Source organism: Canis lupus, chromosome 5, assembly GCF_003254725.2.
Source record: "Canis lupus dingo isolate Sandy chromosome 5, ASM325472v2, whole genome shotgun sequence".
In the NCBI taxonomy this organism is placed as follows: Eukaryota; Metazoa; Chordata; class Mammalia; order Carnivora; family Canidae; genus Canis; species Canis lupus.
This window is the reverse complement of record NC_064247.1, coordinates 68,150,823-68,175,424: the sequence shown is the minus strand read 5'-3', so window position 1 is coordinate 68,175,424 and position 24,602 is coordinate 68,150,823. Positions and strand designations below refer to the sequence as shown.

General features: G+C 49.4%; 1 protein-coding gene across 1 annotated transcript in view; it reads left to right on the top strand.

The window, feature by feature from the left end:
* Positions 1-24,602, top strand: part of ATP2C2 (ATPase secretory pathway Ca2+ transporting 2) — a 59,934-nt gene that overhangs the window by 9,870 nt on the left and 25,462 nt on the right. Inside the window, exons 2-7 of the mRNA XM_025427013.3 lie at positions 9,260-9,370; positions 11,164-11,280; positions 15,516-15,605; positions 17,139-17,174; positions 17,280-17,341; positions 20,948-21,056. Of these exons, the coding sequence (XP_025282798.1) occupies positions 9,260-9,370; positions 11,164-11,280; positions 15,516-15,605; positions 17,139-17,174; positions 17,280-17,341; positions 20,948-21,056 (525 nt within the window). The remainder of the gene's footprint in view (positions 1-9,259; positions 9,371-11,163; positions 11,281-15,515; positions 15,606-17,138; positions 17,175-17,279; positions 17,342-20,947; positions 21,057-24,602) is intronic.

The window sequence follows — 24,602 nt, the reverse complement described above, 5'->3', positions numbered from 1 at the left end:
ATTCCGTCCTATTGGTAGTACTTTGTTGTGTGGGCTCACACCACCAGTACACACACACATACACGTGGTTCGCAAACACTGCCTAGATAGAATTTCAGTAACCAGAAGACACATCTGGAACCCATGCTGACCTGAGGCTGGAATTTAACAACCCTGCCTCCGCGATCCAGCATGTAGGGATATCATGACTCCCGTCTTACAGAGGAGAAGACGGCCTCAGAGAAGTCAAGGGCCTGGCTGAGGGTTGCACAGCTGGTAGCTGGGAGAAGGAGAAGAGAGCCCAGATCAGTGAGTTGTGGGCCAGGCAGTGCTCCCTCTGCCCAGTTTGTTCATTTGGAGTTGTTTCCCCTTAACATTAAAGAATGCTGGGCAGGCCCCGTGGGGTGACGGGCCTCGCTCCTCCCCACGGAGCCTCTCTTTGCTGGCTTACCCTCCCCACCTGCCTGAGTGTCTGCTTGATCTTGGATTCTCCAGCAGTCCTTCAAGCTGGAAGTCCCCTCCCCTCCTGACAGGCTCTGCCCCCAGGTTTGGGCTGCTTTTCTGCCTTTGAATCAGCAATTCAATGCTGGTGACTCAAGATTCAAGAAAGTACAAAAAGGAGTACTTCCTTAGGAGTCTCTGGCAGCCTCTGTCTTCCAGCCACCCCCTCCCCAGGCCCAAAGGCAATGGCCCCGGTTTCCTTTCCCTTTTCGTTATCTGTAGGCTAACTTAGTACTCACAGTATTGTGCACCTTTGCTCTTTCTCTCATTAATGGGACCACCGCTTGGGAAAACTGCCTGATGGTGTCCAGCATCACGCAAGGCCTGGGTGCCTAGGACCCAGCATTCCACCCAGGAGACATGAGGGCTTGCACTCGCTAAAAGACCCGCACACACCCATTGGTGGAAGTGTTATGTGTAATAAGCCAAACCAGACACGACTCAAACGCCCAACCTGATGCAAATAGTTAAGTGAACTGTGGCGTATCTGGTCAGCGGAATACTTGAAATGCAACAGAGCAACAAAAGAGGATGAATTATAGTTTTTAATCCCCATCGCTCTTGGAGCAACACAGGTGAATCTCGCCGGGGTAATGTTGGCAAGAGGAGACAGACACAGAAGGACATCTGTGTGATTTATATTCGTCTATATGACTTGCCAAAATAGAACACATCCACGTCGACAGAAGTCCAAATGTTGCTCATCTTTCAAGGGCTGCCCACGGAGAGTGGACACAGGGCAGCCTTCCGGTTGCTAGAGACGTCCTCCACTGCATCGGCGTGGGGGTTGCTCAGGTGACACGTATGCAAGCAGGCATCCAGCTGCACACTTACCGTTTGTGCACACGACCATCTGTGGGTTATACTTCAATTCATGTTTAGTATTTTCCATACGGGTAAATAAAAAGCTTTCACAGTCTGCTTTTAATGGCAGCATTCATGTTACGGTGGTACCACGATGAACTTCACTGGTCCTTTATTCAGGGACACGAGGGTTTCTAGTAGTTAACTGTTGTAAGCAATAGTGCCGCAGATGACTTTGAACAGGTACTATCCTGCAGTGAATAAGTCTGAAAAAGAAATTGCTAGAACTGGTCAGTCTTAGACTCTGATACTGCCAAATTGCCTTGAGAAAGCTGTGTTCCCCTGGCACTACCTGCTACAGATTTCTTGAACCTACCCTAAGAGCCAGGTGAACGCTGGCACACTTGCGCCTTTTTCAGACACACCCTGGTTTTCAGTGAGTTTGACTATCTTTTTACATTTCAGCGTTATTTATCACCTCCTTTCTGTGAACTCTTAGGTCATATCCTTTGTCCTTTTTAAAAAAAAAAAAAAAAAGGAGCTGGTGGTCTTCTGCTTCTTCATGAGTCAGAGCTCTGCATTTGGGTGGGGAATCGCAGGTGCTTTCGCCAGTGTGGTGTTTGTCCTCAGACTTTGCAGCGCATTTTCCAGAAGACAGCCCCACGCCCCACTGTTACAGCATGAATGTATCAGTTTTTTCCTTCATGGGCATCTGCCTTTGTCTTGTGCTCAGAAAGTCCTTTTCTGCTAAGATAAAAAAAAGTGGTCTGTGATTTCTTCTAGTACTTTTATATAGGGTTTCTCGTCCTCCTAATTGTCCTGATTATGCTTTTAAGCAAACTCATGTAACTCCTCCATTTAGGATGAGGGCTGTGTCTGCCTTCCTGTGGTGCCAGGCCTGGGTTCTTACACACCATGAGAAGCTGGGGAGTGGATGAGGGGCCCAACAAGGGATCATTTGAAGAGAGGAGCCTCAGGATCAGACTCAGGCTGGTTACAATGGCCACGGCACAGGGCATTGGCTCGGCCACCACCAAGGGGAAGCCTGTCGCATTGGAAGCACCACGTTCTGTAACGTGTGACTGTACCTTCCAGCCGCTGCCCCTGCAGCTGTCTGCATAGGCTCTTGTCCTTGGCAGCCCTCCCTCCGGTCCTGGTCCTGGCATAGCTCCTGGCACCCAGGGGTATGGAGACCTTCCGGGCAGCTCCTTCTTCCTCTTCCCTCCCTGCTTCCCTCCCTCCCACAAACATTTTTGAGCACCTTTTATTTGCAGTGCTGTACTGGGCATTGGGGTGTATGCTGGATATGAGCAGCTGCTCCCCCACCAGGCTGCCGGTCCAGTGCTGGATGTGGACACGTGGACCCAGGCATGCTGGCACAGGGAGGACGGGGAGTCTGGGAGCTCAGAGAATGAGTTCCTTGCAGGGCCCATGATGGGTGGTATGTCAGTGTCTTTGGGCTGCTGCAACAAATAACCCTGAACCTGGTGGTAGAAAACAACACAAATTCATTGTCTCACAGTTGTGGAGGTCAGACGTGTGACACAGGTCTCCCTGGGTTAAAATCAGGGTGTGGGCAGGGCCGCACTCCCTCTGGGGACTCCAGGATGAATCTGTGTCCTGACCTCCTTCCAGCTTCCGAGGGTGGTCCGCATTCCTTCCCTGTGGCCCATCCTCTGCCTTCAAAGCCAGGAATCCTCTCACTCCCCACTCTGTTCTATTCTCACATCCCCTCTCCACCCCCTGCCTCCTTCTTACAAGAACCCTGTGAGCACACAGGGCCCTCCTGGATCATCCGGGATCACCTCCCCAGCTCAAGACCTCAACTTAACAACCCCTGCAGAGTCCCCTTTGCCAAGTGAGGTCACGTGATCACAGGCTTCAGGGATCAGGACAGGGACATCTCTTGGCATCATTCAGGTTCAGCTTCTCCTCCCCGCTCCCACCAGCCTCTTCCCTTACTCCCCTCGGAGGTTCCAGAAAGTCATGTTTCTCTCTGTGCTTTCTTCCTTCTGCCCTCTGCTCAGCACAATTCCCCTCTAGATGTTTTCTCATGTTTTATGGAGCAGTGACAAGTGCCGGTCCGGGAGGCAGCCAGTTCAGCCATCTCTCTTCATCTGCGGGATAGGGATGAAGACTGCCTCCATCTCAAAGGGTTGCAGGGATGATTTAATGAGCTTGTAGGTGTCAAATGCTATACAAGATCTCTGATATCAAAATGTTAGATGTTCTGTCTCTTGTATCATTGCATTACATGTTGCTAGGGTTGTGACATTTTATCCTCATTATGACCTATTAGCTGTTCTCAGCCATCTCTTCATTGGGCATCTCTTTCTCTTGTCTGCCCAACATCTAGAAGGACATGGGGGCACCTGCTGCCTCAGGTCTCATCCTCACCCCTCCCCTAGGAAGCAGAAGGAACACTTCCTGCTTGGACTGACTCCACAGCTCTCCCAGCCCAGCACTCACAGCTTGGGGCTTGGTCCATTGGCCATGGCCCTTTCTCTCCAAGATGGTGGCCCCTTAAGACCAAGACCCCATAGGATTGCTGTCTCCCAGCCAGGCATCCTCAGATTGGCTCTGGCTGCATATAAGAATCACCCGGGGCTTTTAGGACTCCTGCTAGCTGAGCCCCACTCCTTGGTTGGCCTGGGGATCTGGGGATAGGCCATGGCAATGTATTTCTTTTTTTTTTTTTTTTTTTTGGCAATGTATTTCTACAAGACCCCAATGGTTCCTCAACTTTGGAGTGCATCACAGTCCCCTGGAGAAGTTGTTAAAGCATAGATTGCAAGGTCCATGCCCAGAGCTTCTGATCCATTAGATCCAAGGTAGGGCCTGAGAATCTGCCTTTCTAACACGTTCCAGGTAATGCTGGCCTGAGGACCACCCACTGAGAACCACCAGGCTAAAGCAGAACCCGGTAACTCCCAGATACATACCTTAGGAGAGACTGTCAGAAAAGTCTGGGAAAGAAGGAAGCATTTGCATTGAGTTGGGTCATTTCCTCCTCCTCTCAAATGTCATCTCCTTAATGACCCTGCAGCCGGATTGTTCTTGGGTTACTGTGACCCTTACATTGTTCCTTTCTGAGTGCCTTGATCCCAATAACTGCATCTACCCATACTACAAAATTCTTGAAGAGTCAGGGCTGAGTTGGCTTCTTCTCTGGCTCCATCCCTCCCTCTGAAAGCCACGCTCCATCACTACTTCAGGGTACTTAGAGTTCCCCAAATGGACCATTTACTCTGCTTAGAGCCCTCCTGCATTTTCTGGAGCCCAGCAGGTCCCCTCTGTGCCCCCAGGGAACTCACTCCTATACCTTCTTCAAGGCCAGTTTTCTCATGATTCCTGAGCCCCACCCCTGCTCTGAATTGCACCCCTGTCTGTCTCCTTTATAGAGCGGGGTGTCCCCATCATGATGTCGCCACTTGGATCTCTCGGCTTATTCCTTCCCAATGTTGCCAGATTGGCACAGATACTTGGTTGCATGGGAATTTCTGATAGAGTAATGTTCTAGTATACGTGTGTCCCGTGCAGTATTGGGCAAGCTCCCACTGTTTATGTTCACTTATGCTTCCCAGGGGGGCCAGATGCTGCCCCCGGGGTTCCATGTCTGGTTTCTATTACCACCCCCCTTGGAACCTTATGAGTCTCTGCTATTAAAACCTTCGCTTTTCGAGAGGGAAATGGAGGCATGGGGGAGATTTTAGACAAATATCTTGCAGAAATAAATGTCTACGCCTTTTAAACAGGAGAGCAGGCACTGGGATCTGACTCTATAAGTGTTTGCAATGAACTGAACCCCCCAAGCCGGACAGGAAGGCTTTGAAGAAAGCCTGACTTCTGGCTCAGGGGAGACTGGCTCACCTGTTAGGTGCCACGTGAGCACTTGCCCTGCAGTGAGCTCCCAGCTCACTTTGTTAGCCAACTCATCTTTCAACGAATGTCTTGTTTGCCCTTGGTGGCTCCTCTGGAAGCCACCAGTAGGTTAAATATCAGCTCTGAGCTATCATTGCTTGTGAAAACACTCTAAGAACACTCCTAAGTCCTTAGGTTCTAGACCATTTCCTGAGGGGTTAGGAAGGCCCCACATCATCACCAGGCCTGGCAGGCAATGTGGGTCTTTTTACCGTGGGCAAACAATACTTGGGAGGTCACGTGGGGACCACAGAAGATTGTATATGATTCTATTTATATAAAATATGCAGAAGAAGTAAATCCCTGGAGACATCAATCAGATCAGTGGCAGCAAAGGGCTGCGGGAGGCAGAGGGGAGTGAGCAATCCTGAACCTGGGGTCTGTCTTTGGGCGAATGAAAACGCCTTGGAATCAGGTGGAGGTAGTGGCTGCATAACATTGGAAATATACTAAATGTCACAGAACTGTTCCCTTTAAGATGGTTAATTTTAAGGACGCCTGGGTGGCTCAGCGGTTTAGCGCCTGCCTTCGGCCCGAGGCGTGACCCTGGGGACCCGGGATCGAGTCCCACGACAGGCTCCCTGCAGGGAGCCTGCTTCTTCCTCTGCCTGTGTCTCTGCCTCTCTCTCTCTCTCTGTGTCTCTCATGAATAAATAAATAAAATCTAAAAAAGAAAATGTTAATTTTATGTCACGTGAATTTCATCTTAATTTTAAAAAGAATAAAGGAGAAGCACTACTCCCTACCCCGCAGCAGGTTTGACTGGAAGCGAGGACCAGGGTGCTCCAGAGGGCGCCTGACCTCAATCAGGATGTGCCACTCTAGTGGCAGTGGGCACGCATCCGAGTGTATGTTCCGGAGGGAGCAAGCTGGCCACGTGTCAGCGTCCCTGGCAGAGGTCCTCCCCACATGGGGTGGGGGCCTCGGGGCCACACGCTCAGCCCCAGATCCCAGGGCCCCGCTTCCTGAAACCAACAACCTTGGGGCAAGATAGCGAGCCCTGACCAGTGGTGTTCCAGTCCACACCCGCCCAGCAGCCGTGGAACCTGGAGGAAGCCTGCAGAAGTAGGTTAAGAAGGAGCAGGCAGCCAGGAAGTAGGGACGGTGAGTGTAGACAGCTCCGTCCTAAGCTCCACCGTTGCGCATGAGAGAAGTGAGCGCCTGAGCCTCCGATGTGTGTCCGGAAAGAAGGCGGGTCTGATGCCACGGAGCCCCGCACACACCTGTGCTCGCTTGAGTCTACAAAAGCAGGATGAGGGAGGCAGCATCATCCCCATTTTGCAGATGAGGGAATTGTCATCAGAGAGGTTGTCACTTGCCCAGGGTGACACGATGCCCAAGATGACATGCTGGCGAGCAGAGCTGGGCTGTGTCCTGGGTGGGGCTGCGGTGAGGGTAAACTGAGGGCTTGTGCCTGCGAGCACGCATCCATTCGTCCGTTCGGTGGAGCGGAGGGCATGTGCCTGTCCACATTTCTGCCAGCGTCCTGCTCCCTGATCCCGGGCTCTGGTCCCCGCCGCACTGGCGACAGGCAGAGGCTGAGAAGCCGGATCAGCCTGATGGATCGGCCTGGGAAGGCATCAGGACACAGTAATGCTTCCACGCCTGGCGCAGGGCTTCTCACCCTCGGCACTGCTGAGGCTTTGTGCAGTCATGCTCTGCGCGCCCCATATGTGTAGGATGCTTGGCAACGTGCCCGGCCTCTGCCCACCAGCTGCCAGCACCCCTGCCCCCCAGTAACAGCCAAACAGGGCTCCGAACATTGCGAAAGTCCCCTGGGGGCAAGGCTGCCCCTGCTTGAGAACCCCTGATTTAAAGCACATAAATGTGCCCCCAGGACCCCCGCAGGAGGTCGGCCTATTCCTGAGGGACACAGGACTCCTCCAACAGGCAGCGTTGGGTCTCGTGGGCCTAAGAGTTAGCTGGGGGGCGGACATGAGGTGGGGTCTGCTGTAGCCCTGTTGAAAACTGTTGCTCGGGGACGCCTGGGTGGCTCAGCGGTTGAGCGTCTGCCTTCTGCTCAGGGTGTGATCCTGGGGTCCCAGGATTGAGTCTCGCATCGGGCTCCCTGCAATGGAGCCTTCTTCTCCCTCTGCCTGTGTCTCTGCCTCTCTCTCTCTCTCTCTCTCTCTCTCTCTGTCTCTCATGAATAAATGAAATCTTTAAAAGCAATTAATTAAATGGGCAGCCCCAGTGGCTCAGCGGTTTAGCGCCACCTTCAGCCCAGGGCGTGATCCTGGAGACCTGAGATCAAGTTCCACATCTGGCTTCCTGCATGGAGTCTGCTTCTCCCTCTGCCTGTCTCTGCCTCTCTCTCTCTCTCTCTCATGAATAAATAAATAAAATCTTAAAAGCAATTAATTAAATAATTAATATAAAAAAGAAATCCATGGGTTTTATCCTGACAGCAGTTAAATCTATCCAATGTTTCAAGCATGGTGTATGTGTAGGGGGTGGGGGTGGGGCAGGGGACTGGACTTATGATTTTGGGGGTCATTCAGACACTCTATCAAAAGTGAGTTGGGTGTGATCATGGCCACAAAGAAATGGCAAGACCTGGAATGGCCAGCTGGACAGGACCAAAACCATGGGTGGTATGAACAGGAACTGAGGACTTAATTTGGCGTGATGAAACCAGAGCTTAGGAACAGAAAACAAAACAAAAAAGCACAAACAGAAAAAAACATTGTCTTACTTTGTGATGCATGTTTCTCTTAAATGCTGACTTAGAAGAGCTCATGAAAATTGGGGGCACCCGTTGAATGTGATCATGGCTGTGCTTGGTTCCTGGTTGTGGCACAAGGGGCAATGACAAGGAAGTGGATGTGGTTGGCAGAGCATTTCTCAGCACCAAGGCGTTTGAGAGACCCTGTTGGGGATGGGTGGCTGGCACGAAGGACAAAGGGACTTTGCCATCTCTACTCTAGCTGAAGGAAGGGGTTGGCCATTGCCTTCCTCTGCTTCCTCCTTCCCAGTGCCCAACAACCTGCTGGAAAAGGAAAAGATGATTATCATGTCCTGGGGGATCAGAATACCAGGAATCACTTTGCAAAAATACCTAGCATTTTCCTGATTGAGCTCTTCTGTGCTATCATGTCTTCCCATGGCCTTCGGGCTTTTCATATGGCTGCTTCCCAGGCCGGCCAGATACCCAGAACTCAGCTGGGTTCCCCCCCTTTCCTTGGGTTATTGCAAATGACACAGAACAGGCTGTGATAGCACTTATCCTCACCAGGGGGCTTTCCCTACAGTGTTGTACTTACTTGACCGAGAATCCCAGAAGTTCAAGATTGGGGATTCTAAATGTGCTCGTTACTGCCCTGCTCTGGCACTTCCGTGCATTCCAGTTCTGTTCAATAAATTTGCTTAAAAACAGATGAACTGGGGCACCTGGGTGGCTCAGGCAGTTAAGCATCTGCCTTCAGCTCAGGTCCATGATCTCAGGGTCCTGGGATCGAGCCCCACGTCGGGATCCCTGCTCAGTGGGGAGCCTGCTTCTCCCTCTGCCCCTTTCCCTGCTTGTGCTGTCTCTCTCTCAAATAAATAAAATCTTTAAAACCTAGCAAAAAAAAATATGCATCAGTAGTAGCCGACCACTGGAAACAACCCAAAGATTCATCAAGAGTAGAATGAACAAATAAATTGGCATAAACTCCTTCAGTGGAATACTGTGCAGCCATGGAGATTAGCCAGCCATCCCCACGTGCAAGTCATGCATGAACCTCTGACACCACTGAGTGGAAGGAAGCAGGCATGGGAGAGTAGGTATTGCATGTTACCACTTATATAAGGTTCAAACCCAGCCCAACTCACCTATGGTGACTGAGATCATGACAGGCATCACCCTTCTCCCCGTGGGTGGGTAGCACGAGTTGCTTCTAGGGGCTGCTAATCTCTGTTTCTTGATTTGGAGGCTGGCTATATGGGTCAGTTTGTGAGAATTTGAGCTGTACACTTAAGATATGTGCACCTTCTCTGTGTATGTTATTCTCTGAAACAACGCAGCAGTACAAAATTGCAACTCGCTTAACAGAAATCCTGCTTTTTTTCACAGATTGGCGGACAATGTGAATCGAAAGCCATCGAAAAAGAGAAAACAGTTGTAGCTCTGTCACCGAAGGAGGCCAGCAAATGCCACAGAGAGGATTTGGCCAAAGCGTTTTATGTAAGAATTGAATTTGCCTTTGAAGCTGGTATGGGAAGGCTTTTAGCTTCAGAAGAAAGCAACACAAATTATACATTTTTATCATCGTTGCTAGAAAATGCTACTGATGTTGAACTGTTCCGCTATCCCACGTGAACTATCATCATCATGGCTGTCACTGGAACCAACCCTCATGGGGCCCTTGCCAGAGGATGGGCACCACCCGAATCTCCATATCCTTGTTTTTCTTACTCAGAGACCCAGAGAACACGGTAACTCACCCCCACGGTTCCAAAGGAGCAAGTGAGACCTGAGTCCAGGTGGTCTGACATGAAAGCTCCAACTTTTAATCACCCTCTGTTTACACACTTCCTCATTTATAATCTGGGGTGTTTGCAATTACCGAAACCAAATTCTTACATGTTTCTCAAGTGGATTTGACTTCCTGGCCTTCCAGTGCAAGGCCATAAACACACACACACACACACACACACACACACACACACACACTGCCTTCCCTCCATGAAGCTCTTCTCTGAAGCTAAAGAACATTGCTTGCCTTCTGTTTTTCATTTACTAGAAGAACGCTGAGCAAACATAGTGATGTGTGTGTGTGTTTACTCATAATCCACCACACTTTGGGGAAGCAAATAAAAATCTACCAATAAAGGGGTCTATGCCACAATCTCAAGATGGTTGGGAAATTGGTGTTTCATGCCAGCCTTTTCTCTCTTTCTCTCTCTCTTCCTTCCTTCCTCCCTTTCTCCCTTCCTTCCTTTCTTAGAGAAGGTGTACAAATGGGAGGGAAGGAACAGAGGGAGAGAGAGAATCCCAAGCAGGCTCTATGCCCCCAGCACAGAGCCCAACAAAGGGCTTGATCTCACCATCCTGAGATCATGACCTGAGCTGAAACCAAGAGTCAGATGCTCAACCAACTGAACCACCCAGGCGCCCCATCATGCTAGTCTTTTCTTGAGAATAATTCAGAAGTCTGTTTAAATTCAAGTCCTGCTTGTTAGTATTAAGGGAAGGAAATAGTCTTGCCTCACCTAAATGTCTTCCCTTGTCTAGCAAACATGCTTGGTTTTCTTTATTGAAATCTAGAGATCCGTTCAACTTTTCCTGTCACCTCTTTCACCAGGTACAGCTTTCTTGTTGCCAACTTTTTAAAAACAAGGACACCTTTGCTGCAACCAGAATAGCAAAGTTACCTTACATAATTATCAATTTAATGATAGTTTCTGTAAAGAGCTTGAAATTATATCTGGCACAATGTATGTATGATATAGTAATTTTAGCTGTTGCTTCTAAGGAGGGGCCTTTTTTATTTTTCCTTTTTAATTTTTAATTATGGTAAAACGTACAATGTAAAATTTGCCATCTTCACCGTTGTTGAATGTATGATTCAGATTCTATTTTTAATTAGGAATCCCCATACTGTTCTGTATCACAGCTGTACCATTTTAGGTCCCCAAGGCCTATTTTTTTAAAGAAGAAAATATAACTGTTTCTACCTTTCTGGAATTCCTGCTACAATCTAGCTTGTTGAAATATAAGGTCGAGGTTGTCTCTTCTGCTATAATTATAGGGCAAAAGTGCAGTCCATTTGAGAAAGAACTGGACTATGGGTTTTCCTTCTCTCTCTGTTCCTATTTGCTTGAGGTCTTTGAACAAGTTCCTTCTCCTTTTTGGCCAGCCGAATTTTCTTGTCCATTTTGGAAGTGGCTGGCTTTCCAAAGTGGGAGTTCTGTGCAGTGGGCTCCCTGGTCTTTCAGGGCCCATCGGTGAGTCTGTGCTTAACCGTGTCCTTCCAGGTGGACTTACGAAATGGGCTGTCCGAGTTCTCGGTGTTGCAGCGAAGGCAGGTCCATGGCTGGAATGAGTTTGTCGCTGATAATACTGAGCCTGTGTGGAAGAAATATCTTGTCCAGGTAGGTGTCATTCCTTGACATTAACTGGTGTAAGCCAGAGAGGGTGGAATGATCATTCATTCTTTAAATATTGGTTGCGGGATGTCCTTGGACCAACATGGTGGATGTGTGGTACAAAGATTAGGAAGTTTCATGCTCATTCAGGCTAGTTTTAGACAAGAGGGATGGCCATGAGTAGATCACTAACTACCCAGGCAGCCGTGATCACGAACAATAGCTGTTACATTCATAGAGAGGTTTTCACATGCTGGGCACCATACTCATCCAGTAAATAAGGAAGCATTGACTTCATCTTCCTCTTAATCCTCATTTTGAGATGAGGAGGGTAAACAGAGAGGTTGAAATATGTCCCCCAGGCTGTGTAGGGTTGCTAGATTTAGCAAATGACAAGCAGAATGCCTTGTGAAATGTGAATTTCAGATAAATAGAGGTTTTTTTAGTATAAGTGTGTCCCAAATGTCACATGGGACATAATTATACCAAAAAAAATTCCTTGTTTATCTGAAATTCACTATTAACTGGCCGTCTTACAGTCTGTCTGGCAGCTGGAGCCTAATGTCACATGGCAGTAAGTGGCAAGCTAGGGAGTGAAGCCAGGCAGCTGGCTCCAGAGCCCCCACCCTTCTTCGCCTCTGCACTTGGTGCTGGCACCGTGCGGGATGGATGGCACACAAGTCGGATGCCTGGAAGCCACTGGGAAGAGGAGGGAAAAATTGGAAATACACATGGCTACAAGTTCTGGTCTAGGAGTCAGCACCCCCACCACCTACCCAGTATCCATTCAGAAAGCCCCAGGTAACAGGCTGACTACCCAGATACCTGAAGTCATTCAGACTGCCCCGGTTTCCCCTCCTGGCCTCCCTCCTGTCCCTGACACTTGTCTCTCTGGTCTGTGGTTCCTGGGCTTCAGCAGCCTTCCTAGTGGCTCTGCGTTTAAAGCTTCGTGATTGGTCGGTTGAGGGGCCAGTCACAGTCCTCCTTGCAGCATCCTCAAGCTGTGCTCTGGGGGCCGCTCATCCACTCATTGGTCAGGTCTCAGCACACCGGGAGGTGTGACTCTTTGACGCATTTGGCACCAAAATTTGACTTCTTGGTGCACGGGTGGCTCTTGCCAGCCCGAAAGCTTCCCGGAATCCCAGGATGGAAGGAAGCAGCAGTGGCTCCTGGCAGCTGGAGTTCAAGGAAGCAGGCCACACAGGCAGTGGGGACGGCCTCCCTTCTGCCACTGGGCCTCTGGGGTGATCAGTTCCTGCCCTCGGTGCCCCTTCCACCAGGAGGCTCTCCCATTTCCCCAACCGTCCTCCTTCCTGCCTTTGCCCTATTAAAACTGCCACAGACGCCAGCCAGGGCCTTTGCAAAAATATCTCTTACATTTCCTAGAGCAGGGAACCTTCAGTACCAGGCACTGCGCAAAGAGCAGCAGCCAGACCAACTTCCTGCTTTTGGGAGACAGACAGCTGCGTGTGTGAGCATGGTGGGGAGAAATGAGTCAGCACAGCTGCCAGGAAATGGCCGTTCTGTTTTGGGCTGCGTGGTCAGGGGAGCCGTTTGACTGATGCCCAGAGGGGGTGATCTTGGAGCAGAGACCTGAATGAAATGAAGAAAAGAGCCATTGAGGGTCTGGAGGAAGGATGTGCAGGAGGGAGAAGTGCAAAGGTCCTGAGGCAGAAGAGGCCGGACACATGTGAGGATAACTGAGCTTCAGAAGGTGGCCTGGAGAATCCAGGTACCTGGTGTGTGATGCATATTCAACCCTGTTTGTACATCCCTCACCTCATTTCTCTCCAACTGGATGGCAAGTCTGTGATGGGCTCGGGGCTGAAATGAAATCCTCTTGGCTCTACTGGACTGAGATGTTCTTCCCCTCTGTACTGCTAGGTTGAATAGTGTGCCCACAAACCCATGTTTACCTGGAACCTGAGAATAGCACCTTATTTGGAAATAAGGTCTTTGCAGTTGTGACTAGTTTAGATGAGGTCGTACTGCATTGGGGTGGCCCTAAATCCAATGGCTGGTGTCCCTGATAAGAAGAGGGGAGACACATGGAACACCCATGGGAGGAGAGGGCCACGTGACAACAGAGGCAGAGACAGCAGGGGTGTGTCCCAAGCCAGGCAACACCGGGGACGGCTGGTCGCCACCAGGAGCTGGAAGAGGCAGGAAGGATTCTCCGCCGGAGCCTCCGGAGTCAGTATGGCCCCAGGAGCACCTTCATACGGTTCCGGCCTCCGGAGCTGGGAGAGAACCCGCCTACATTGTTGGAAGCCCTCAGGCTGTGGTCGTTTATGGCAGGCCCCCTTCCGGAGCTCGCGTGTCCCCCCTGCTCCTGGACACCATCCTCCCTGGATTTCCAAGGAAAGGCTGTAGCCGCCCTGCGGTGTGAGTGCGTGGCCCGGAGCACTGGGCACAGCCCCTCCCTGTGCGGGCTGCCCGGGGACCCCCCAACCCGGGTCTCACTGTCAGGGGCGGTCGGCACCAAACTTGGGACTTCACTAGCCGAAACCTTTTTCTTAGATTTTTTCATTAGAGAAAATTTCAGAAACATGCATAGGTAAAGGGGCCTCCGAGTGGCTCGGTCAGTTAAGCATCTGCCTTCGGCTCAGGTCCTGATCTCAGGGTCCTGGGACGGAGCCCCTGCTCCGTGGGGAGCCTGCTTCTCCCTCTCCCTCTGCCCTCTACCCTGCTTGTGCTTGCTCTCTCTCTCAAATAAATAAACAAAATCTTTTACGAATATATTCATAAGTAGAAAGAATAAATAATATAATGACCCCCACATACCCATTATCTTTCTTCAACAATTATCAATCCATTTGACCCACTTTTATTCCTCACTTTTCTTTGCAGTATTTTCAAATTCTAGATATTGAATCCTTTTGCCATCTATACTTTGCTATGTATCATTAGAAGACATTTTCCTCTTTCTCTCTCTCTTTTTTTCTCAGATGTGACAATAATACTCTTGTCCCACCAATACCATTGTCACTTCATGGCCTGGTCCAGTTCAAGGTCCACAGTCAGTTTTCCCCACAGGCCTCAAAGACGCCTTTTTCAGTTGATTTGTTCAAAGCAGTGTCTGAATAAATCCTACCCCCTGAGATCGAGTCCCATGTCAGGCTCCCTGCATGGAGCCTGCTTCTCCCTCTGCCTGTGTCTCTGCACCTCTGTGTGTGTGTGTGTGTGTGTGTGTGTGTGTGTGTGTCTCATGAATAAATAAATAAAATCTTTTTTAAGATTTTTTAAAAATTCCTACCCTCACTTTGCACATTTCAAGTTTCAGATATGATCACAGAAACATTGTAGCTAAGAAGACAAAATGTCTTCAAGTTGCTCAGTCTTGAGAATTCAAAATAGATGCTGTGGCTAACTCAGGGCTGCTGGTGAACTGACCACAAAGTGTCCTGTCCCTCATTCAGAGGAGATAAAGCACAGCAAGTCTGGGATGGGGAGTAAGGGGCACTAAATCCCTGCATGCACAACACTGTTGTGCTTCTTTTCATGAATCACACATCTGATCACATTTCTCTTTTTGCCTTGGCTGCTAGGAAGCTCAAAGCCAAATGCACAGCTGCATTTTAAACCACTGAAACAGGACTTGCATATTGATATGTTAAGTCTTACCTTGATCCTGATCTTTGGTCTCCCGTCTCTCTTCTGTTTTTGTGTGTTTGTGTTTATGTTTCCTTTCAATCATCGGTAACATGAACTACTATGTAATAGATCTGTGAAATGAGGGAATAGATACATAAAGCAATCAAGTAAAAATCCTTTTGGGAAGTTTCTATGGGGCCCGTTTTCTCAGGAAGGACATCATAGGAGCCCTCCAAGGCAGTTACAGGAGCAGGTTGGTATAATCGGGGCACATGGTATTGGGGAGCTGGCCCAGTGGCCATGCTGGAGCAGAGCTGGCAGCATGGACCTGGAACCACCAGAGGGGCCAGGTCCTGCCCTGGAGTGTCATGGAGACATGGCAGGGTGAGACCAAGAACTCCAGGTCGGGGATGGGGCTGCTATCTGGACAGGCAGTGTTGGATGACACACATCCCACCCCCCAAGAAACTGCAGGGGTGGGATTTCAGGGGGAAGAGAACCATTGGCTGGGGTGGTCTTCCTCCCTAGTCCTGGGGTCACGTGGTTGGTGCCAGCCTGGAAGCCTGGCCCTGAGGGAAGAGCTGTGTGATGGGGACCAACTAGAAGAGACCCCACCACAACCCCGCTGCCCTGTGTTCACTCTGCAGTTTAAGAACCCCCTGATCCTGCTGCTCCTGGCATCCGCCTTGGTGAGCGTCCTCACGAAGCAGTACGAGGACGCAGTCAGCATCGCCATGGTGAGTGTGTGTGGGGGGGGGGCGGGGAAGCGGGCTCCCAGCCCCACTGCCAAGGGGCTTGCGGAGTCTTTGCCCCTTTCAGCATGCAAGGAAAACGAGTTTGGCCTTGGGGGGTGGGGGGGGGGTGGGGGAGTACAGCAGAAAGAAAGGAAAGCAAATCCTCATCCTTCTCTGCCGCCCATGGAGGTGTGCTGGTTCATTTTGCCATCACTGTTGGTGGATACCTGGGTGGCTTCTAGTTAGTTCTTTGCTATTACAGTGAATTCCTTCTTTATGACCCCTGGGTTGGATTTGCTGCATCCCCTCTGTGCATGAGGAACAAGGAGCAAACCATTTGTAAGCCTTTGTAAGCCATTACCCAGAGGAAACCATTGAGCACCTTTTTAAAAAGAGGTTTTTTTATTTTAAGTGAAAGTCACATGATTTAAAAATTTGGCCATTTAAAAGTGTACATTCCGGTGGCCTTTGGCACATTCATAATGTTGTGCAACCACCACCTCTAGCTAGTACCAAAATACTTCCTTGCCTTAAGAGGAGACCCCTCCCTACCCCCCACACTACCTCCATCCCCTTTCCCCTTTCTCCTCCTCTTTCCCCTCCCCCTCCCATCTTCCAGGCCTTCCCACTTCCCACTTCCCACTTACCGTCACCCCTCCTCCTCTCCCTTCCCATCCCCCTCCCTTCCTCTCTCCCTTCTGCCCTCCCATCTCCCTCCCCTTCCCCCTTCTTTCCCCCTCTCCATCCCTCCCAACCCATCTCCCAGCTCCTGGCAACCTCCACTCTGCTCTCTGCCTCTATGACCCATGTAGATATTTTATATAAATGAAATCATGCAATATATGACCTTTCATATCTGGCTCCTACTGAATACCTTTTGATGACTGTCATTCCTGCTTCCCTCTATCTGTCATGTGCTCTCTTAAAATACAAAAGCAACTCCTTCCCTAAAGTGGCATTTGCTCCTTTGTTGAAAAGGCGGAAGCTACATCCAAACCTTCTTTTTTTTTTTTTTTTTTTTATTTATGATAGTCACAGAGAGAGAGAGGCAGAGACACAGGCAGAGGGAGAAGCAGGCTCCATGCACTGGGAGCCTGATGTGGGATTCGATCCCGGGTCTCCAGGATCGCGCCCTGGGCCAAAGGCAGGCGCCAAACCACTGCGCCACCCAGGGATGCCACATCCAAACCTTCTGATGTGGAATGCTGTTTACAATATGTTGTGTGCAAAGGTGGTTTATAAGACAATATGTCTGTACTCTAGGATCCTGTATTTACATCTATGCGGAAAAATCTAGAAGGGTGCCCTAAAACGTGAACCTGTGGATGCCAGAATTTGGGATGATTTTTCTGATCTTTTTCAGGGGGTTGGGTGGGAGAGGGTTCATCTGTTTCATAAATTTGTCTGTGCCTGTTTTGCAAGAAGAAAGGAAATTTATTTGGAAAGGTGAGGTGCTGTGCCCCGCCTTCCATGGGCTCATTCACCCACTCACTCAACAGCTGGGTGCTGACATCACCTTCCCCCTTTGCTCCCTAGGCTGTCCTGATCGTGGTCACTGTTGCCTTCATCCAGGTGTGTAATTATGTTTCTGAGGTCTTGGTCAGGGTGACCTGGGTGTGCTGGTGGCTCTGTGGGGTTCCCAGTCTTGATTATCGTGTTCAATGTCCTGCCTGCCAGGAATACAGGTCGGAGAAATCCCTGGAAGAGCTGACCAAGCTGGTTCCTCCTGAATGTAACTGGTAAGTCAGAGATTCCCTGGAACTTTTTGGTTCATCAGAGGAGCCCATGGGTTGGTGAGTTTGGCAAAAGTTTGGCAATATTTGTGTCTCTTGTAGCGTGATGGAGGAGGACCATGTCTTTCCAGGGGTTGGGAGACCTGGCATCTGCCCTGCCAACAGATTACTCTGTGTCGTTGGGCATGTCCTTCTACTTCTCTGGCTCAAGTCTCTCGTCAGAGTCTAATCAGGGAGCCTGGGCTGGGGCTGTGCACAGATGGTGGGAATGGCTTTGGGAAGAAGGCGGTCCACAAAACCCATGGTAGGTTGTGCAATGCTGTGCCCATTTTTCCTATGGAGGGCATTCAGAGGTTGCATTAGATTCTCCGAGAGGGGATGAGAGGATGTGGGGCTAGAACAGGCCAAGGCTCCAGGCCACTGGGCTGCTGGGTGAGATGACACAAGGATGACCTCCAGCCAGGTGCCCCGCCGCCCTGCCAGCCTCTTTCCTGCCCGGACATTTCCACGGTGCCTCCTGTTATCACACAGCCCTCACCAAAGATGTTTAAGGAGGAGGAAGGAAAGACAAAACCTCAGTGCTGTGTGATAGAACTTTCTGGAATGTTCTGTAATCCATGCTAATACAGCACCACTACTCACACAGGACCACTGAGGAATTGGGTGTGGCTGGGGCTACTGGGGAAGTGAGCTCTTCACTGTTCTTAGCATAAATAGCCGGTGGGGGCTCGTGGGGGCTGTTCCCGGGACAGCCAAGGCTTAGAGCCGCTGCTGGGGCCACCGCCCCTGGGGAGGAGATGACACACACACAGGAGAAAGTGTTTGGGGCCTGGCTTTTTCTCCACATAATTTCTAGTATACCAGTAATCCACATGCTTTTCCTCTTTGTAGAAATGGTCTGATTTCAGAAAAGGTCTAAGTCTGCACCCCTTCCCTTGACTAGCTCTGCTGAGGTTGCTTCGGGGCCATGTGTCTTTCCCAAGTAAGCACGTGTTGCTCAAAAGTAACTGAAAGTATCTCACGATCCGAGGGGCTTCATAAAGGTTTAAACGTATAGTAACTCTGTTTTCTGAACGATGATGTTTGGGGGAAATGCCTAACATATATTTGGATATAAATGGCACAGTGGTGCCGCATGGCTGCAGATAGAAAGATCTCGGTGGGATGAGTCCCGCCTCTCAAGGAGCCAGCAAGCGGGTGTGTGTGTGTGTGTGTGTGTGTGTGTGTGTGTGTGTAGAATACAAGGCAGAGAATAACGAGTAACAGAGACAAAAAGAGGATGATGTGGAAGCGCAAGAGAAGGGGAGTCAATTCTAGAAGGTTCACCGGGGTCACAAAAAATGTCTGGGCTTAGTAAGTAGACGAACAAGGCTGTCAGAAATCCAGATGTGTGATGGGTGATGTCATCATCTGAACAAACAGAAACGGAAGTGATTTATGTGACTGATGATCTGATCTTAAGTTTAAATATCAAATCTTGGCCTTTCAGGTGAATAGTATGCATTATTAACGTGCCCGGAAGTCATTTCTAAAAGATGATATTATGTTCAAGCACAGCGGTGGCAGGCAGGTTGGTAGAACTCAAAGGGCACCTGAAGATAGGCAGCCCCTGTCTCGGCATCTGAGGCCTGTTGTACAAGCCAGAAGAAACCCCTGCCACGCAGGCCCCTCCTGGGTTCCCCCATCCTCTGCCCTCAGTACATCTTAATTGAGCATCTACTGTGTGCCAGGAGGAATGGTGCCAGGGTTACACAGATGAACAAGAAGGGAAGGCCTTGGCCCTCGGAGCGCTCACGCTTGTACCAGGGGAGGCAGATAACAAAGTGAAGGGGCAAGAGGACTGTGGATTCTGACAGGTACAGGACAGCCAAACAGCACCCCCCCACACACACACACACAAAGCCACAGGAAAACCACCCAGAGATGTATCAGCAGTTGCTGGAGGAGTGGGACCAGCTCTGAATAGCTGGTGATCCAGCTGCCCTGATCTGACATTTGAGGAGGAGCTGGTATTTCAGTTGAGACCTGAGGAATAGAAGGAGCCAGGCATGGGAAGAACTGAGGGAGCAGCAGGTGAATATCTGATGGGTGCTCTTGGCTCCAGGGACAGCTCAGCCACACAAAACAGAGAAATTGTGTCGTCTCATGGCAAGGGATTTGAGGTGGGAGGGACAGTGTGGTTGGTTAGGTTGAGAAGATGCTGAGGACCTGGTCCTTTCATTTCTTCACTTTGCCATCCTTGGCTTGTTGGTTCTGTCATCTGGCTGGATCCCCTCGAGCTCCTAAGATACCGGCCACAGCTCCAGGCATCAGAGCCAACAAATGAAGAAGCCACACGCACGCGCATCTACGATTTATGTGACTGATGATCTGATCTTAAGTTTAAGTATCAAATCTTGGCCTTTCAAGTGAATAGTATGCATTATTAACGTGCCCAGAAGTCATTTCTAAAAGGTGATTTTATGTTCAAGCACAGCGGTGGCAGGCAGGTTGGTAGAACTCAAAGAATGAGGAAACCTCTCTCTCGAGCCCGCAGCAAATGTCCACTCGTGTCTCAAAACCTAGTGTTCTGGAACATGCCTGTGCCTAAGCCAGTCATGGGAGAGGGCGGGATCACCCTGACGGTCTCACTGAGTCGGGACCCACTCCCTAGAACAGACAGCTGTGGAGGGGGAGGGGTGGATATCTGAACAAGAGTGAGTTCTGTTAACAAAGAAGAGGGAGGGAAATGTCCTCTTCAACGTCCAAGGTTAGCAAAAACCTCGAGAGTAGAAAGAGCTGGGTGTGTTTGAGGGCTGGGTGGCCTGAGAGAGGGAGCAGCAGGGATGAGGGAGGGGGGAGGTCCAGGTCAAGGGGGCCTTAGCAGAGCCTTTGGGATTGAATCCAAGGTCCTCGAAAGTCATTAGAAGTTTGGAGCAGGAGGGAGCTGGGATCTGATTCTTGCATTTTAAGAGCTTTCTGGCCACTGTGTAGGTGACAAATTGAAGGGGGCCAGAGGTGGGGCAGGAGTGCAGCTGGGGCTGCAGCATCCAAGGGGCGGGGGACGTGTGGTGGGCCAGCAGGTGGAGCCTGTGCATGGAACCGCATGCATTGTTCCTGGCACTGCTGTGAGGAGGGCTCCTGGCCCACTGGGAAGGAAGGTCCCAGGCTTCTCCGGCACTTACAATGCTCCCTACCCCACCCACCCCCCATCAGCTCTGATGAGGCTCTTCCATGCTGAGGGCTGGAGATGGCTCTCCATTACCAGAGTGGTGTCTTCTCTGAGGACAGAAGTGCTGCTAGCTCCTGGTTCCATTAAGGAAGCTTTAGAGCTGCTGACTTGCCCCTACGGAAGCTTCCAGAGGCCATGTGGCTCTGCCTTGTTTCCAGGCAGGGTAAACAGTGGTAGCCCCATTTTTTCAGATGAGGTCCCAGGTCCCCCAGAAGCCACACACTTTTCCAAAAGTCTTCTAGGGTATGAGAATTTAAAATACAATAAAACCATAAAGGCACAAAGGTTTGTCCGTAAGTGAAAGAGAAAGTGTGATTCTCTATTCTTTGCTCAAACTTATTAAAGTGTGCAAAAATGGGATGTGATCAGCGTGCTTTTGCTTTCTACCATTTCAAATGCAGCATAAGAGAAGGAAAGCTCCAGCACCTGCTTGCACGAGACCTGGTTCCTGGAGACATTGTGTCCCTCTCGATCGGAGACCGCATCCCTGCAGACATACGTCTCACCGAGGTGAGAGGTCCTGAAGCCTGGTCTGTGCGATGTGCAGACACTTAGCTTATTGGAGGCAAGCATTTTCTCTTGCTCTCTCTCTTGCACTCTCTCTCTCTCTTGCTCACATACACACACACACACACACACACACACAGGTGTGCTCATACATGCACATACACAAGACATGAAATTAGCAACCAAGCTAATTTTATCACAAGGCCCCTCAAATTCTATTTCATAAATTGTTTATTCCCATTTTCAGTAAAAGCCTAACAAAGTTTGGCTACGTGAGTTTCTGGTTTACAGCGACTACAGTAGCAAATTGTTGGAGGTGTTGGAAATTGGGGTGGGGGGGGGACTCTGGGTTTCACATCCTTGCCCTGCATCTCCCAGCTGTGACTTTGGAAAGGATCAGCTATTCTGGGCCTTGATTTCCTCATCTATAAAAGGGGCCACTATTCGTCTTACCTTGAGGAAGTAAGACCTGGAGCTGCTCAGCCCAGTGCCTAGTGTGACATGAGTGGTCACCGCATATCAGCAGTGGCTTCAGAAGCTCCTTCCCTGCTTCTTCAACAGTCCCTGAAACAGTTTTTAAGGCCCTGGGTAACTCTGCATTTCCACGATTTTTCCTCCTGCCCTGCTTAGGTTAAATTCAGTTGTACCTGCTATTGACACCACAGAATGCTTTCTTCCGTCTCCCCCTTGGTATTTTGCAATTCCACTGAACAATCAATAGCTTTGTTGATTCACAGTGGGTTATTTGTGTCAGATATTAAATTCTGAGATCCAGGAGAGCTTTATGTGGAGTTGAAAGTCACTTAGGTCCAGGAAACAATAGGTTCGTGAAAGTTCTCTAAGTTAGTAACCCAAATACTAGGCTTTTTGCATGTGTGAGGGTCACAAAACATTCTCTCTTCCCATAGTTAAAACAAAGGCCAAGGCCTGGGGTGGGAGGCTGACCTGGACTAGCCAGTAGAGCGGGGTCACTGCTTCTTCCTTCTCTCTCCCACTTCTGACATGAAAAGGGTGTTGAATGGGATCTGTCAGGGCTCCAAGTAATGCTTTGTCTCTGAGGTGGGAGACTGGCGGGGTGTGAGGAGACAGGAAGAGACTTGTCTGCACATGAGCAGGAAGTGACCAGATTGCCTTCAGGCCCAGCCACCTCTGGGTGGTCACTGGTATTTTGTGGCTTCTGTGCTTTGACTATTTTCAGCCACTCACTCCCTCAGCTGACATGGTGCCTGGGAGGTCACCAGCCACTCCACTCCCTTGTGCCCCACTCCAAAGCCTTCTGCTGCAGATCTGATCTGACGAGAACATCGGACTGTCATAATTACAGCTCCTGGATTCAGTCAATGGAGGGGTTCCCTTTCCACTGTTGACTTACTGTTTTTATTATGGGGTTACCTAACCATGAACAAACATAAAATTAGGTACAAATTCCATGTGATTCAAACTTTATGCAACTGTAAACCTCAGCCAGATTTTCCAAGTAAGTACAACTTACCCCAATTATCATCATGTTCCATTAGACAGTGTTTTCTGGAAACTAAATCCCTGCCTGCCAGGGGGGATGTGGTGCTGATTTCTGTTGCCTGTGGTCTGTGATGTTGGCAGCCAGTGGTGCTAGGTGACCTTCCCTTCCCATTTTCTTCCTTCATCGTGTTAGGAGCTCCTCCAGGTAGTCCTTTGACTTTCCCTTGATGTCCTGGAGATAAAAAACAAACACACATGATCAGTTCATGGTTGTTTGACTGTGGTTAATAGAGTAAGAGAAATATGTAGGCTTTAATGGGCCAGGGATTTTCTCCTCTCTTGCATAATGAGACACTGGAGATGGAGCTTCCAGAACCAATATGGTGCCTCCATCACGGAACAAAGGACCAGGGCTTCTTCCAGTCCCCTACTCTGACCTCCTGAGGGTGTGACCATCCTTTTAATGCTTGTAACATGGCTTCTGGAGCCACTCTTACAAAGGCCCAGGTAGGGAGAAAGAAGATGCCAGAAGGATGAAGAGGGTCTTACAGCTCAGCCACCTTCACAGAACTTACCCGAGACTGTCAGTGATTTTTACTTATGTCCAGTTGTCCAGAGGGTAGAGGCACTGGGAGCTGTAAGGGAAGCTGGGAAGTAGTATTTGGTGGGGGGCACATGGTTACCCCCAACTCCCAATACCATTCCCAGTGGGGGTTCTTTTAGGAAGAGGGGGCATGGACATTATACAGGCAAGGGGTAGCCCTTGTCATCCTTGGGGACTGGGCTCCCATGGCAGTGTGCATTTTGGTAATAGATAGTTACTGAATTTTTTATATTTGAATGTGTACAGAACTCACCAGCCTCTATTTGAATCATACTGATCTCACTGTTCTCTTGTGAGTTCATAGAAGATGGCTTTTCTAATTTGGTCTACTGTGCTTAAATGGCAAAGTCCTTAGGGGCAGACTCAAGTTCACTCAGCCTGGACCCCTTCTATGTTCTGCACAGTATCTGGCACAGTTCTGGCTACAGGAGACTCACCTCTTGAGTGGTACCTACTGGGTCTGTGTCAGTGTCAGTTTTGCAAGATGATTCAAGAGTGTAGTTTCTGGAACCAGAGCCTTGGTTCCCATGTCTGCTCTGCAATGAAGTAACTGTATAACCTTGAACAAGTTACTTGAGCAAGTTATTTAAATCTCTCTGTGCCTCAGTTTCCCCATATGTAAAATGGAGAAACCAATAGCATCTTTCCTGGAGAATGTGGAGATTAAGAGATAGGCCTTGTGAAGTGCTTGGCACAGAGCGTAGCCCATCCTAGGAGTTCTGGAAATGGGAGTACCTCCCTCCTCCTTTCTTGGTACGTGCGTGCGTGTGCGTGTGTGTGTGCACACGTGCACACATGTGTGCTGTGTCCATGTGTGGTTTCTGGTGTTAACGTAACCTCAGGCTGTTACTGAATAACCTGGCTCAGTGATGCTCGAAGCACATGGATTGAATGGGAGTCTCTGAGGTGGGCAGGATATGGTGTGTCCAGAGAAAGGCACAGGTGCTTTGAGAGGTATATTCTTTTTTAAAAAATATTTTATTTATTTATTTATTTATTTATTTATTTATTTATTTATTCATGAGAGACACAGAGAGAGAGGCAGAGACACAGGCAGAGGGAGAAGCAGGCTCCCTGCAAGGAGCCCGATGTGGGACTTGATCCCAAGACCCCAGGATCACGACCTGAGCCAAAGGCAGATGCTTAACCACTGAGTCACTGAGGTGTCCCCGAAAGGTATATTCTAAATTAACCATTGCTAGAGTTTTTTCTAACGTTATATGTTACATTAAAATTTTAACTAACGTTAAAGAAGGTATGAGATGTTTTTCAAGAGGGGCCACACATTTAAAGCTTGTTCAATTCCCAGAGGCCATGTTCTCATACTTGCTCCTTGATTCTGATGTGCTCCTTGTTATCTGTTGGCAAATGGCATTAAGGTGCCAGATACCATCCTGTGCTTTTTCTGGTTATGTGTTTTTGTGGGGTTTTTTATTATGGCAAAATTTAAAAAACCAAAAAACTTTTGTTACATTCTAAGTTGT